General features: G+C 56.1%; 1 protein-coding gene across 1 annotated transcript in view; it reads right to left on the bottom strand.

The window, feature by feature from the left end:
- Positions 1-16559, bottom strand: part of CPLX1 (complexin 1) — a 35554-nt gene that overhangs the window by 18174 nt on the left and 821 nt on the right. Inside the window, exon 2 of the mRNA XM_046657324.1 lies at positions 15619-15724. Within this exon, the coding sequence (XP_046513280.1) occupies positions 15619-15649 (31 nt within the window). The 5' untranslated portion in view covers positions 15650-15724. The remainder of the gene's footprint in view (positions 1-15618; positions 15725-16559) is intronic.

The raw sequence follows: 16559 nt of genomic DNA, 5'->3' as shown, positions 1-16559 counted from the left end.
GCCCTGCACTCTGTTAATGTCACCTTCGTGTGGTCCACTTACCACAACTGATGAGCCCACCCTGACGACATTATTTACTGAAGTCCACACCTTATTCAGATTTTCTTAGTTTTTACCTGATGTCCCTTGTCTGTTCCAGGATCCCACATTATGTTAATCGTCACATCTCCTCACGCTCCTCTTGGCTGTGATGGTTTCTCACACTGCCCTTATTTTGGTGACCTTGACAGTTTTGAGGACAGCTTTTCTGGAACTTTGTATGTCTCACAATTAGGAACTGTCTGATGTTTTCCTCGGGATTAGACTGAGGTTATAGGTTGGGGAGGAGAACCGAGGAAGCAGAGTGCCCTTCCCATCCCATCCTGTGAAGGACGCTGTCACACGACCCATCTCTGGATTTTGGCCTCAATCCCCCCACCCAGCCCACTTGCAAGGTGGGGGTCATGGCCCACCTCCTTGAGCCTTTGCCCATTTCTTAAATGGGTTGTTGGTCTTCTTCTTATTGAGCAGTAAGAGATGTTTATAAATTCTGGATACAACTTCAATTTTATTGATCTTCTTAAAGAACTAGATTTGGGTTTCATTTTCCCCCTATTTCGTTCATTTCTGCTCCAAGCTTTAGTATCTCCTCTCTTCTGCTTACTCTGGGTTTCATTTGCTTTTCTTTTCCTAGTTTGTGATATTAGAAGCTGAAGTTGATCATTTGAGATCTTTCTTCTTTTCTATTCAGGTGTTTAGTAACATAAATTTCCCTCTGAACACTGCCCTACTGAATCCCACAACTTTCGATCATCTTTTTCTTCATTTTCAATCAGTTCACAAGACTTTTTAATTCCTCCTTTCGTTCCCTCCTGGACTCGTGAGTTATTTAGAAATGGGTTGTTTAGTTTGCAAATATTTGGAGCGATTTTCCAAATATCTTTCTGTTGTTTATTCCCCGTTTCATTCCACGGTGGTCAGAGAACATGTTTTGCATGGCTGGAATCTTTTACATTTGCTGAGACTGGTTTTCTGCCCAGAACATGGTCCATCTTGGTAAATGTTCTGTGTCTGTTTGGAAGGAATGTGTGGCTGCCACCGTGGAGGGTTCTGTAGGTGTCGGTTTGCCCGGGCCAGCTGCTCAAGGCTTGTGTATCCTCACTGCCTTCCGTCCGTCTGTCTATCCATAACAGAGTTGAGTACATCCACCTAAACTTGCGGGCTTGTCTGTTTCTCCCTTAATCTCTGCCTGGTCTTGCTTGTGTATTTTGAAGCTCAGTTATTAGGTTAGAGATGGTTGGAACTGTTAGGCCCTGGATTCATGGCACCTTTGTCACCAGGACCCTCGTCGTCGCTGGTGACATTCTTTACTCTGAAATCTACTCTGTCTGAAATTAATGTAGGCACCCCACTTTCTTTTGACTAATATTCATGTGGTCTATCTTTGTCCCTTTTTCCTTCTATGCTATTTGTGTCTTTATATTTAAGGTGGGCTTCTTGTAGGCACAATAAACTTGGGTGTTCCTTTTCTACCCACTTCAACAATCTCTGCCTTTTAACAAGAACGTTCCCAACAGCCAGACTGGAAAAACCATAAATTGCGGGCATTTGTCAGATGGCCTTGGTTGTGGGAAAAGTTATCCTCAGACCGATCATTGCTCCCGTCCCACCTAACAGTGCCCCAAAACAGGGCAGGAGAGATTCAAACCGTCTCTAAGCGCCTGACCACACTGCAAACAAAGCTCGCGAGTATGTTCAGGAAAATAAAAACATCCAGCACCCAACAGGGTGAAATGCACAACGCCTGGCACCCACTGAACAGCTCCCAGCTGCGAATAAGTGGAAAATCCGTCCCACGAGAGGAAGCCATCCCCAAACCCGGCAGAGCTGTTGTGTAAGTACGTACGGCAAAATACGTCGGGCCTCATAAAGTTAAATGGCAAACGACAAACACGGAAAGGTATTAGTAAATGACAGAAAATTTACTAAAATGTATAAATTGTAAATGTGGCAACTACCAGAGATTCCAATATTTTGTTGAGTGAATGAAAGATGTTGAGTCACACTATCACTCAAAAGTAATTAAAAATGAGGGCCAGCCTGGTGGCGCAGCAGTTAAGTCGGAGCGTTCTGCTTCAGCAGCCTGGGGTTCAGATCCCGGGCACAGACCCATGCGCTGCTTATCAAGCCATGCTACGGCAGGCGTCCCACATATAAAGTAGAGGAAGATGGGCACAGATGTTAGCTCAGGGCCAATCTTCCTCGGCAAAAACAGGAGGATTGGCCGTGGATATTAGCTAAGAGCTAATCTTCCTCAAAAAGAAAAAAGAAACCTCAAAAAACAAAAATGTAATTGAAAATGACATCAGTTTTATCCACTCAATCAGCCAAATGTTGACAAACCCTGTGTTAGGGAGTGTGTGTGATCTGCATTGTGGAACACTGTTGTGTGTGATCTGTTTAGAGCTGTGCACATCCTCCCACTGTCTTGTATTCATGCAAATAAGGAGACAGTGGTTTCCTGAAAGGCCACCCTCCGCCCGCAGCCCTGGCACCACCGCCTCAATATAACAGGTTGCCCAGAAGACAATCCTCACCTTGATTTCTTTCATACATGGCACCTGTCGCTGACTCACGGTACAGTGTTTGCCTTCTTGGTTTTATTTACCCATTTTCCACACTAGAATGTGTGCTTTACCAAGATAGAGACGGTCTAGGCATCTGGCTCATGGTAAGAAGTCAATAAATATTGACTGAATGACAGGCTATAAGTGCAGGGATGTCCACTGCAGGACAGCTTCTAAGAGCAAAACACCTGGAAGTGTGATGCACAGCATTAGGTACTGGTGAGTCGATGGGAGTGAATACATACAAGCCCAACACTAGGCCTCCTCATACCGGACGTCCTAACCAGATGCCCTAATACCAGGGATCCTAATCCTAATACTGGACATCCTAACCAGGCGTCCTAATCTTACTCATCCTCGTGCTCGGTGTCTAATGCTGGTCTTCCTAAACGAGGCATGCTAATTCTGCTTGTCCTTATGCTCACGTGCTGATACTAAGAGTCCTAATGCTGGTGTCCCTACACCTGATGGTACACTGAGTTTTGGTTAAATGTGATGGATTGAACACATATGCTTATCTACCCCCTTCCTATCACTCCAATAACATGAGAGTAAAGGGATTTAAAAATACAATTCCACAAAGACAGAACAGGAGAGGAGAAAACGAGGTAACCGGATACCACCTTGGGGGACCATGGGAAGCAGATTTGCAGGTGGAACCTGAGTAACGGCAGAAGGAGATGCCACTGAGAAGCCGACTTGGGGCAGAACTCCAGAAGACTCTGGGGTGGAGGCAGGCCTTGTGCAGGCACGGCAACGAGGGGTGTGCTGGGGTCTGTATGAGGGGCACTGGCACTCCCTGCCCTGGGGACCCCCTACCCAAGCAGCAAGGGGCGTCAAGGAGTCATTTCCCTGGAGAACCTGAACCAGGGACCCTCCAGACTCAGAGCAGTTTCAGGCACGTATGGGCAGAGGTGACACGTCCACCTGCAGACAGCAGTTACGTGGACAATTGTTCCCTGAAAGAGGAGACCTGGCCCAAGCCCTTTCTACAGACGTGCTCACAGAGCTGCCAGCCAGCCACGTAGGGTCCATCTCTGAAGAAACGGAGCCACGCCCTCAAACAAGACCTGGAGAGCCTGACATTTAGAGACCCCGACATTTAGAGACCCCCAAACATAAAAGCCAGCTTACTACACATGTAAGAGAAGCCCGGAAGTCCCACACAGCACACAAGACGGCCAGCCAGGCTCTTCCTAACTCGCTCTGAAATACAAACGTGCACCTCGAAAGGCCACAACGTGACGACAGCACCCAACTGAACAGACAGGCAAGAGGGGCTCCGAGGAGCCAGCCCAGGGGGCCGGGGACCTCCAGAGGGTTCAGAACACTCCAAAGAGCTCTTGGAAGCTAAAAACATGACACCAAAAATTCAGTTGAAGAGTTAAAAAATAAAATTAATGAAATATCCCAGAAAGTAGAACAGAAGATATGGAGACGGACAACAGGAGAGAAAATATAAGAAAAGAGAGAATCCGTGCAGGGAGCCCAAGGCGGAGTGGAAGAGCAGGAAGAGGGAGTCGATGGGACACCAAGGAAACCATGAAAAGCAGTGTCCCAGAACCACAGGGCTGATAAGAGACCCACAGCAAGGTCCAAAACCTTGAAATTTCAGAACACAAGGGTCAAAGAGGAAACCGTACAAGCTTGCAGAGAGAAAAAAACAGGTCATGTGAAGAGCACTGGAAATAATAGCATTTGACTTCAACAGCGACTTTAAAATCTGAAAGATAACAGAAAAATTGGCTTCTGAATTTTAGGAGGAAATTCTTTTGAATCTAACCTTTCATGCCCAGCCTATCAATCACACATGCGCTGGAACAGAGAGACCGTCACCCCTCCATGCAGTCCCCCTCAGAAGGTTCCTGAGGACCCAGCCAGGAGAAAAGATGGGGGATCCAGGCCACATCGCGTAATGGCCGGACAGCAGCTAGAGTAGACGGGGGCAGAGGTGCCAGAGTCCTGGGGCAGCAGCTCCAGGGGAGAGAAACTACTAACAGTCCATCTGGGGCCTTTAACCACATGGAAATACTGTGCCAAGGGGGCTGCTGGCGGGCGTGGAAGGAATCAGAGACACAGCTAACTATGGGGCAAACAACAGGCTCGGTCAGAAAGAAATGTGGCGTGGTGCACTGCCCCGGTGAGTGCCATGTTCACGGTCTTGACGAGGCCCGCATGTTGCAGATACAGCCACGCGGGGAGGTGGGGCCAGGGCTCTGCACCCCTAACCCATTACAGGACCCCGGCAAAATGTCTGAGATGACGGATGAGCATGGTACCGAGAGACACGAAGGGCTGCACGATCACGAGGACACCTCTCTGTGGGGGGATTTGAGAAATAAGCGACCTTCGGCTCCACGTTGTCCTGTCCAGTTTGGACAGAGTCACACCTTCACCCACGCCTGTCCGAGGATGGGAGGCCGGTTGGCATGTGTCTACAAACCGCTCCTGGAACCTGGAGTTGAGTCTGTCCTGATCCCGTGGCTCAGGGTGAGTTTCTGGCTCAGTCTGTCTACAGGACGGACAGAGACTTCCCCGAAACATCCCCCCTGGGAGAACAGCCTTGAGGGGCGATGTGTCACAGTGTTCACCGGGGAGCTCTCCAGCCACGGTCACCTCGGGAGGCTGACTCTTCGCCCAGCCTTCGGGGCCAAACGCTGACCCCTGAGCTCATTCAAGGAAACCGACAGCATAAAAGACTGTGCAGAGTCTTTTAAAATTAGAAATAGATCTGAAGGCATTTCTCCTTGAAAAAATATTTTTAGATAAAGTAATGAGTGATCCTGAGGGATGAATTTTAAAGCAATGCAGCGTCTCAATTTTCCATATCACTTCTTTATACTTCTCTGTTTTATTTCCGTTTCCTACAACGACTATTTACTGTTTCAACCACAGGGAAGAAATCCACTTTCTGGTTAGAAAACAAATGTGTATAAACATTTCATAAAATTGAATGCAAAGATCAAAATATTTTTCATATATTAAGAAAACACCAACTGTTACGCCAACTCCTTGCCCTGAATGGCAGGCCACGGCGGGCGTGGCTGCAGGAAGATGACAGAAGCACAGAGAACAGCAACAGCTCTGGGAGGGGCGTGGACACACGGCAGCATCCCGACCATGACAGTTAGAGGTGAAATAACACTTTAAAAGGGCACACAGGTTCCAAAACACGGCAGAAGGTTTTTAAAAAAGGAAATTTCATCCATATATTCAGATAAAATAAGTGGAACAGTAAGGAAGCGTTTAAAAGGCCAGAGTTGGGATGACAGAGTTGATCAGAGGCATCCATTGTAAGGATACACGGTGAACGGTGAGAGTCTTACAAAGCAAAGTCCCCTCCACAGACCCACCCTCTGCCCGGAGTGAGGGGGGCCGCGGTACCACGGCCGGGCCTGCATCGGACTGTCCTTGCCATCCGGGTCAAGAACAAACCAGCTGCCGAGGAGAAATAAAGCCCCCCACAGGGCAGGGGCCTGGGGCCTGTCCTGGGGCCCGGCTTCTGACACGCTCGTCCGGCTCCCACCCCAGCCTGCTGGGCAAGGTCAGAAAAACAAGCAGGCGACCCTCTGGTCAGCCTCCCGAGGCAAGGCCGCCAGGCCCAGGGCCCAGGCCGGTGTCAGGTGGACGGGACTGGGCCCCCAGTGCCTTGTGCCCCCGTGCAGGGGTCTGGGAGAGTTGGGGGCCTGGGGGCCCAGGCTGGGCACCCGACACTCGGGAGGGCAGTGGGCTGTCTGTGCCAGCAAGGACAGTGCAGAAAGCCAGCTTTCTTTCATCCTTGCCTGGAGGGTCACAGCTCCCTAGTCTTGACCCCGAGCCCTGCCTCGGGAAGCCACCTCGCTGCTCCTGGGGATGTGCTTTCCTGATTTTCTGTGAGGCTTCTCTGGCTTTTGTACCCATGGAAGCGCCAACAGCCCCCTCTCTCTGTCAGCTCCTTTTGTGCTCTTGCAAACCCTCACTGGCTGTCTGGGAATATTCCTCCTGCAGAGAACAAAGCTCTCCCCACAGTCTCGCGACGATCAGATGCCCTGCACCCCTGCACCCGCTGGGGAGGGGAGCCTGGGCCCGCAGCCGTGGCTGCCGTCTGAGCTGCCCCTGCCTGCAGAGCTGGGCGCCAGGGGGAGAGCGTCTAGTCTTGGCTTTCAGGAGAGGACCAACGGAGACAGAGGCGAGATGAAAACGCCAATTAATGAGCCCAAACACAGCCAAGCTCAGACAGATGGTGTGGCCGCCCGGCTTCCAGGACGGTTGTAATATTCGTGCGTCTGTGCCTCCATTCAGCCTCTCTGCCGCTCACTTGGCCGCAGTCCACCAGGGTTGATGGGGTGCGAGGCGCTGCAGCCATGGCCACGGGGGTTGCTGCCCTCTGGCACCTCCTCTACTGAGAGGGACGAGGACCTGGGATGGGGAGCAGGGCGCCAGGGGCCCGGAGGAGGGGCCTGACCGGAGCTGAGTGAGCCTGGAGCGGGAGCCCTCCCGGCCAGCACCTCCTGGCCCCTGAGACAACCTGAGGCAGGAGCAGTAGGGGGTTGCTGCTCTCCGCGGAGCGTCTGCAAACTGAAGCCCTTTCTAGGCCCCCACCTGTTGTGGGTCTCTCCACGCAGGCCTGTGATGAGTGCTGCCCAGACGACCCTCGCAGCTGGGGTGGCTGGCAGGGGACTGAGATGCCGGGGGGACGGCGACACTAAGGGGGGAGATTGAGATTCTACAGGGGACTTGGGTAAGACTCAAGGACCTCCACGACGTCTCCACCCCAACAGGGAGCCCCAAGAGCAGGCATCCATTTGGCCTGATGGACAGAGGACCAGGGAGCCTGACTCTACGCCACGGAGGGCTGCTCCCTCACCCCATGGACGAGGTGCAAAGCCTGGAGCGGTGGTCCACATTTCCAGAGCCTTCCTTTGGAAGGAAAGCTAAGTGCAGAATGGTCCCAGTGGCCCCGAGGACCCACAAGGGCTGGAGGACGGCGACTTTGCTGGGGGGCTCTGCAGGACCACCCCCATCTTCTGCTAAAGCCGTTTCGATTTTTCCCTGACTCTTCCTCTCACGATGTGCACACAGCATTTGCTCTTCTTGCCTCTCCCAGGAGGCCCCTAGATTGTGGCCTTCCTGGCCAGGTCTTGGGCCGCTGGGAGCTCGAGGGTGAAGGCACTGGCCTGGGGCTAAGATGGCCTGGAGTGCACGCAGTGGATGGCACCCTGCCCTGGCGAGGCCCACCACCCACTCAGGAAGCAAAGCTCAGCACACCTCTGATGTTCCCACGACAACAAGGCTCCCGCATTCCCATGTAAATGTTAGGATTAACCATTAATTCCAAAAGGGGCTGACCCAGGCGCCAACCTGCCTGCAGGCTCTGTCAGAGCTGCTCTAGCCGGTTACCCGACCCCATGAGTCCTCAGTCCCCTAGGTCTCATCTGCACTGGCACCCGGCATCTGGCACTCAGCACTCAGCACCCAGTACTAGCATGCAACACTCAGCACCTAGCAACTAGCATACAGAACTTGGCACCTAGCACTAGTATTTAGTACTCAGTACTCAGCACTTGGCACTCAGCATTTTCAGCACCCAACACCAGCATGTAGCATTCAGCAGTCAACATGCAGCACCCAGCACATAGCACTCAACACATGGCACCCAGCACTCTTGGCACCTACCACTCAACACACAGCACCCAGCACTCAGAACTCAGCACCCTGAGCCCTCCACTGGCCCCAGCAGCTGCCCGGCCTCAGCCTACCCCCTCTGCCTGGACACTATAATTCACAGTCAAGCCCATGGGACCAAAGGGGGCCTATAGGTGGGGTGGGGGTTCTCTGCCCCCCCGCTGCCAGGCTGCCTGCCTAGAGGAAGCCGGAGGCCTGAATGACCCCTGTAAGGGTGAGGGGAGCCATGTTCTCCCCTGTCTACGCAATGGGAAAAGTGAGACAATGCTGGGAAACTGCCGCACAAGAGGCCAGGAGGAGGGTCTGGAGAGACCCCAGCCAGAGTCCCCACCCTCCCCAAGACAGAATCGGGGTGCTCTGAGCAGCCACTGGCTGACAGCAGGAATCTCAGAAGACCCTGCATGCTCCTCTCTGCCCACCCGGAGCATGAGTCGCAGGCCCAGTGTGGCCTCCCCTTGCCTGGTCTGCTTCCACCTGGGTTTGGGGTCTCTGAAATTTGTTGGCATTGGGGTTTGCCAGGATTTGATGCTCATTCTCAAGTTTTCATCAATTCCCCACTCTGTTTAATGTCCCAGCATTAAATGCACGACACTACCGAGCCTGTTGCACAGTCCGACGTTGGCACGAGATTCTGATTCATGTAGGGGCTATTAAAATGAACGCTTTAATTCCAAACAATGAGGCAAGAAGTCCGTGGCTTTGCCGGTTCAAGACCATCGTGTCTGTTTCATCCCATGTTGGGCAGAAGCATCGTAATTGAGCTGCAGCTTAGCCAACCAGGGGAGTCCTCTCCTGAGGGAAGGACCGTCCTTCACGGTTTTGGGAGAAAAGGCAGTTTCTCTGAAGCCCTTCTGGGCTCCTAGAGACGTGGGGTGAGAGGCGTCTCTGCTGGGGCCCCTGAAGTAAGCTGGTGCCATCTCGATGCAACACGGCATCTGGGAGCCTGTTCTGAACGACCCTTGGTATTTTACCATCAAGTATTTGCTGGCTGCCTGTAGAGGAGGAGCCAGCTCTCGGGGTGAGCAGGGGAAGGAGGGACCCCCCTGCCCTCTGGGGCTCAAGGTTTGGGGCTCTCACATCTGAAAATCAACAGTTTCCAAGTTGATGTGAGCCAAGCTCTGAACTGCCTGCCCAATACTGCCCCCAGGTGCCATGCTGGCCCTCAGCTTCCTAGACCCTTCTTGCTCATGACACGTAAGGGGAAACCCTCTGCGAGATTCCACACACACATTCCTTTAGCCTCTCCCCTTCCTCCTGCCCTAAATGTGGATGTGATGCCAGAGCAGCAACAGCCACTCTGCAACTATGAGGAGCAGGCTGAACACGAACACTCCGCCGGGACAACAGTGGCAAAACGAGAGCCAGAGCCGGGCCCCTGACGGCACCGCTGAGCACCTGAGCCACCTCCTGTGCCTCACCACATTAGAGAAACAACTCAAGCCGCTCTCTGTCTGGTTCTCTGTAATTTGAGTCAAAAGCATCTCGTGTAGAATTCTAGAGTTTCGCTTCCCGATCTGCTCCTTGCCTTGGAGCCCAGCTCAGCCTGTGGCTTCATCATGCTTCCAGATGCCAGAGAACCTGGCCTCACCTGGTCAGTGTCTCCCTGGGGCAGCCCCAGGCTGGTGGGAGGCCTCCCATGAACAGAGCTAACCCCCAAACAGACAGACGGAGCTGGGGAGCCGTGGGGCCAGCCCTGCCCTCAGGACCTGGGTTTGGCGTAGGCTGGGGATGCCTGGTCGTGCCCTCCGTGTAGAGTCCTGCAGAGGACACTAGGGGTCAGGACAGGACACCTGGGACCTCACGCTGCCACTGCGCCCTGACTGGTGTCCTAGGAGGCAAGGGGAGGGAGCATCCTGGAAGAGCCACGTCTGACCTGCAAGGCCTCAGGAGCCCAGGGCTGGGTCTCCAGAGCAGCTGCAGACACACAGGCCTCAGCTGGGCAGCAGCAGGAGAGGGCTCAGCTGCTTAACAGAGGCAGGTGCCAGACCCCAACAAGCCCTGGAGGCGGGGGTGGAGGGGTGGCCAGCACTGAGAGAGGGGACTTGGGCCGTCAGAGGGAGACCCTCCCCGCCCCAGCCCCCATCTCATGCAAGCTCCAAGGTGGGCACTGCCCTCCATTCTCCAGGATCTGGTCCTGGTGGCCTTGACTCATCTGGGGACTGATTCCCACAAGACCCCCAGGGTGACCCGGCCCAGAGGACACAGCCCGCCACCCACATGGTGTGGAGGGCCAACCGCAGTGGCCCCCAAGGCTCTCCCTGGGGGACATGTCCACGCCATGATTTCCTCCATCCACGGAGGCCTGGGTGACAGTGGTTCACCTTCCTTCGTCCACCCGCAGCCTCGGCCCAAGGAGCTGCTGCTCCTGCCCCGACACGCAGGCCTCAGGACCTTGGCTGTTCATCTCCTCGCACTGGACACAGGCCCTGATGCCCTCTACCCCTGAGACGGGACCGCCTCCTTGCCCAGGACTGGCCCGAGGCCAGCTCGCCACAGGACACCGTCCTGCCTGACCACATGCCAAGAGCCACTGGACGTGCCAGGGCAGACCTGAGCTCCGCAAGAAGACCCTACTTGGGCTTGGTTGCTGGGTCCTGTAATGTTCTTCCTCGAAGCTCCTTCCAGCCCCAGCTCCAGCCCCATGGCCCCATGGCCCCAGGCCCTTGCACGTGCTGTGTCCCAGTCTCGTCTGCTGGTCCTTGGAGCCCATCTCAGACGTCCCCTCCTCCATGAAGCCCTCCCCTGCCCCCGCACAGTCCCTGAAGACCTGAGTGTGTTCCTGACACAGAACGTGTCACACTGAGGGGGAATGACGGGACAGCCAGCCACAAATGGGATTGTTTGGGCCAAAATAGCCACCTGCGCCGGATTTAGCCTGAGAGTCCATACCAACCACGTTAACCTGACAACTGCCCACGCTCCTGTCCATGGTGTAAATATAGCTCCAGGACCATTTGCCACTTCCTGGCCTTGGGGGAAAGCAGTGTCTTCAAATTATACCCTTGGGGACCCTGAGCCCCAGATCTGTGCCGAAGTGGCCGGGCCGCCTGGCGCCAGTTCAAGGCCGCCTGTGGCAGACAGGTTCCCAGTCCCCACGCCAGCAGCCGCCACACCGACTCTGCGTCCCTGTTTTCTTCTTTCAGGCACTGAGTGTTGGCGGATTTAAATCTGGGGGTGTCTCGGTGGATCTTGTAAAGGCCTGTAAGGCCTCCAGGCCCTTCTGGTAAAGACAAGTTTGCCAACAGCTGGACAGTTTCCCTGACAATTTGGCCCCAGGAGAATTCCCCTCTGTGGCTTGCTCTGCGTCCCACAGCCCCCGCGGCTCTCAGGGCTCCCTGGCCTTGGGGCGATCCCAGCTGAGCTATGTCCTGGAGGTCAAGTCTTCTGAGCCTGAAGGAACCAAAGGTGCCCCGTTCAGCCTGTGGAGAACTCGGCCCCAAGGGTAGGCACCCCAACGGGCCCCGCCTGGCCCCTCTCAGGCTGTGTCCTCAGACAGTCGGCCGTGGTGTGAAGCCCTCCCATATGCACCGTGGGGGCCCAGAGGCCAAGTGTCTGGGCTGATCCTGCCACCTCAGGGGAGGAGCCCTGGGGGCCACCTGCCCCTTCGTCCATGGTCCACTGCTACCTGCCGGCCCTCAGAGAAAGAGCTTGGCACCAGGAGCCTGAGTGAGGTCGTCGGTCAGTGCTACTGGTCTTGCCAGGACATGATGAGGCAGGACGTCAGCGTGCTGGCACCTGAGTCCCACTCCTCCCCACCCACAGCTGCGCTGAGGGCAGCCCTGCCCCGCCCCGTAGCTTGTCACCCCCCTGCCAGCCCCTCCCAGTCTCTGTCCCGTCCTCCCTCATGGCCCAGGGCAGCCCCTCATCCCCAAGGCAACTCCTTGTCTCTTCCCTCCCCCTCCCTTCCCTCCTGTAACACGTGCCCCCAGAGTCTGTGCTCTGCTCCCAGGTGACCTGCGGTCCCCGGGGAGGCGGCTCAGTGTCCAAGCAGACAGGCCGGTGGAGGAGAGGGCTCTGAGGTGGCCGCCACAGCGGCAGAGCATGACCCCCACCGGCTGGGCTCGGGGCCGGCCAAGCCACAGAGATCGACAGTCAGGTGTCTACAGAAGATTACAGGGAGGACCTGGGCCTGGGATTTCACGGCCGGCCGTCGTCCTTGCTGCAGCTGAGCTCCTCCTGAACCGGCTCCCCCTGAATCTCGGGGGCTCGCTCTGTCTGTCCTGCAGCATCAGCAGGCTGAGTCTCGCCTGCCTCCTCGGGGGGTCTCACCAGCGGCCCAGCTGGCCATGTGGGAGGTGTCCGCAACGTGCCAGCCAGTGGGATGCAAGGAGGGGCAGAGGCTGCTGGAGCTGTGACCAGATGACTGAGGGCATGAGAGGCCTGAGCGCCACAGAGAAGCCCAGTCAGCTCTCCAGCGAAACCCTCAGAGGGAGAGACGCCAGACTGACTCGTGGGGGCAAGGGGGACAGAGACACCACAGACCCAGGGCACACGCCTCGTCGTCAGCCCAGCAGATCTGGGACCGGGTCCTTGCCCAGTCCAGGGTGCCCTTAACCCCAGAGTGGACAAGGCCATGTGCCTGGGGGCCCATGGTATCCTGTCTGTCTGTCTGTCTGATGGATTCTGAGTCCTGCAGCTGTCGTCCCCACTGGGCAGTCACCTCGTACTTTGTCCCCACAAAGGCCTTGCCTAAGACACAAGGTCAGGGCCAAGAAGTCTGTCCTTGCCAGAGGACTGGCCGTGCAGCTCAGCAAGCTGGGGACAGCCTCCGACGGCCACAGTTTAATTAGGCCGCACTGAGTCCTGTCCCCAGCACAGCTGAGCAAGGCTGCCTGGGGCTCCCTCCAGGGCCGTCTCTTCCCTCCTTTCTTCTGTGTGTCCTCTGAGTGTGCATGTGTGTGTGTATGTGTGTGCGTGTGAGTGTGGGTAGGGATGTACTCTGTTTTCGACCCTGACTCTATTTCTTTTCGTTCCTGAGACATCTCTGTCATTCTCTGTCTCTTGTCCCTCTCTCTGTCTCTCCCCTGCTCCGCCTCTCTGTCTTTTTCTCTCTACTCTCTATTTCTGTCTGTATCTGTCTGCGTCTCTTTGTCTTCACCTCTCTCTGTGTCTCTGTTTCTCTCTCTCCCTCTCTGTCTCTGTCTCTCTCTGTCTCTATCTCTCTCCCCCGCCCCGTCTCCATCTTTGTCTCTGTGGCTCTCTCGGTCCACGTATCCTGCACTTATCCACGTATCCGTTCCCTTGGGTTCCTCAGTTTCTGTCTCAGTCACCCTGTCTTTTCCAAGATGTTCTCCAGATGTTTTCTTCTGAGCTTCTGTCTCCCCCAGTTGCCATCTCTGCCTGACTCCAGACAGCCTCACGCCCATTGTCTCTCTCCTGCATCTCTCTCCCTGGGACTTGTTTCCCACATCGCTGTGTGTCTGGCGCACCCTGGGGCATTTCTGTTTCTGTCTTTTCCTTGGCCTGTTTCTGGGCTGTACCTTCCCTCCAACTCCATCCCTGGCCCCCATTTCTCTGGGCTCGCCTCTCTGGACGGTTTCCCGGGGTCCATCCCAGCAGATCCTCTGTGTCTGGGGCTCTCGTCTGTCTCTCTCAGAAGACTTTTGGTCTCTGTCTATCTCTGTCCCTCCGTCTGTCTCCCTCTCACACATATGCATCCAGAGAGACCAAAATGATGCCCATTCGGGGATGGGGGGACAAAGTACAGGAACAGAAAACAGGATGTCACCAAGAGGTCACATGCAGCCCCTGCCCTGCAGCACTGGGATGGCGAATGTCAGCGCCAATGCCTGGCCTGGGGTGCCCGGCGAGCCGCGTGGACAGGGTGCTCTGAGGGGCCTCTGCGGGCCGCCCCCTCGCAGTTCCCACATCTCTCTGAGAAGCCCGCCCCGTCGCCGCTGCAGGAGAAACTTTGGGCTGACATGGAACAAAGGGAATCCAGGCTGGCAATTACCCAGCTAATTTCAGCCATGTAGACAGCCAAATCAGATATTTCAGTTTTCTTACAAGCCCACCTCAAGGCCTGAATTAGCCACCTAATTAATTATCTGTAACAGCCTCGGGCTGGGTGGAACATGGATCCCTCCCAGAGCCAGGATGCTGCCTTGTCCCTGAATCATGTCCTGGTGACGTAATCATTATAATTAGACTCGACCTGCAGCTTCTCCTTGACCACGACATCTCATGGAACGTGGCCCCAGGCCAGGCCCGATGTCTTTTCATTTAATCTGTGTTGAGCGGAAATGCAGCCATTCTCCAGGAGACAAGCCCACATGTGGGGCTCCTGTCCTGGGGGGTGGCCCCGGTCCTTCCATCCTGCCCTTCGTTTCTGGCACAACGGCCCCCACCAGCTCCCCACCTATGGCGAAAGTTCCCACTTCCTCCTGCCATCACAGCAGCACCAAGCGGGTGGCCTTATCATGTGTCACCTGACTTGCGCTGGGCTTCGAACAGCACCAGCAGAGTGCGGCCCCCAGGGCCCACCTGAGGAGGACATCTCTAAAGGCAGAGTCGGGCGCTGGCTGCCGCTCCCCTCCCAGAGAGATGGCGCTGCACCAAGTGGAGGCCCCAGGGGCCTGGGCTGACCAGGCTGCTCTGCAGAACGCATTCATGCCAATGTGGACCTCGGCCCACTGCCCCACCACCTCCCGGGCCAGAGCCTCAGCCCACTATCCTATACCACCTTCCTCTCCTGGGCCAGGCTCTCTGGCCATGATGATGGCCTTCAGCCAAGTACGCACAGGATTCCCTTCAAATAGGAGTCAGCAGAGTTGGAAGGGGGGGTCCCCTCCCCAAACACATACACAAGAGACCACACCGCCTCTGTGCAAGGGACCAGTGTCACACAAGCCTCTTCTCTTGTCCCTGTGCACACTGCTGCCCCCAACCTGGGTGAAACCCACGGGGTCCTTGCTGGACACCGCAGGTCCAGCTCTGTCCCCCCAACTCCCTTCCAGCTCCTGCAGCCCCTGCGGCCTCTCGAAGCTCTGCTTACTACAGTGAATACCAGTGGGGGCCTCCGGACCTGCCAGTTAGGATGGCCCTCAGTGCCCCTGAAACCCACCCTCGGATGTCTTCCCGAGCCAAGTGGGGGTGCTGCTGCTCGGCCTTTGACCCCTGCCTCAGCACCATTGGGTGGGCCCTGCCCTGACCACAGCACACACCCTCTCCGAACCCCCAAGGCTGGCCAGGCCCCACTCTGCCAGAGGGAGCAGGCTGGTGTGTCTGGGGGGACGTGCGTGGGTGAGTGTGAAGGCTGAGAGCAGCCACGTGTGACGTCTGCATGCCACTGCGGTGTGCAGGCCATGACCCGTGGGAGCAATATGCCCCCACAACCCCTGCTTCCTACCTCCCAGGGCCTGCTTCATCACAAACTCCATGACGATGGCTGTGTTTCCTCAGCAGTTCTTCCGAGGGTCGGAACTCACATGCGAGTGTGGCCAGCAGTCTTCTGCCTGGAGGAGAGGAAGTGGCCACAGGTCACCCTGATCGGGCTAGGGCAGGGCTTCTTCCTCGTCCCCACCCAGCCTCCCCTCAGCATGGGTCTGGGGTCTGAGAGAGCATCATCCATCGTCCTCCCCACACCTTGTGGCTGGACCCCCGCACTGGGAGGGTCCCTGTGGAGGGGGCCTTCCACACTATACCCTGACCAGGGCAGGCAGATCCCAGGACCCCAGCTGGACCTGCAAAGTGGTCTCACCCAGTCCCTGGGGTTTCTGAAGCCAGCTTTGGCTGCCACTGCAGGGGTGGGAGGTGCTCACATCTTGGGGGGTGCAGCTTAGAGGAGCCAGCCTCTGTGAAGCAGGGGCAGGCCCCGGGGGCGTTTGAAGGTGACTGGCTCTGCTACCTCCATGGTGGGCCCTGGGCCACAGGGGGCGGTCCATCCAAGGGATGGGAGAGTTAGAGTGCATGGAGCCGGAGCACATGCCCCTTCAGGGAGGTCCCTTCGGCTTCTGATGGGGGAGTCTCCAGAGACCAGATTCTATCCAGGGGAGGTTCCAGCACCCACTGCCACCTGCCCACAGCAGAGACTGGAGTGGAAAGGAGAAACCAGCAGGGGCTCGGCCTTCAAGGAACAAATGGAAAGTGGGGGCAGACCACCCCTCCACCTGCATCTGCATGGATGGGGCACCCCAGGTCAGCTGGAACTCTGGTGGGGAGGTGCTTCCTGTAAAATCGGCAGATGCAGCGTCGTTGCCCACCACCCCCCCCCCCCCCCCCCCCCCCCCCCCCCCGCCGAACGCCTCTTCTGGCAGGGAAACCTAGGTCCCTGGAGATCCATTGTCGGTT

This window comes from Equus quagga, chromosome 3 (assembly GCF_021613505.1).
Source record: "Equus quagga isolate Etosha38 chromosome 3, UCLA_HA_Equagga_1.0, whole genome shotgun sequence".
NCBI classification, from domain to species: Eukaryota; Metazoa; Chordata; class Mammalia; order Perissodactyla; family Equidae; genus Equus; species Equus quagga.
Note: the sequence above shows the minus strand (reverse complement) of the source record. Positions and strands in the feature narration are given on the sequence as shown.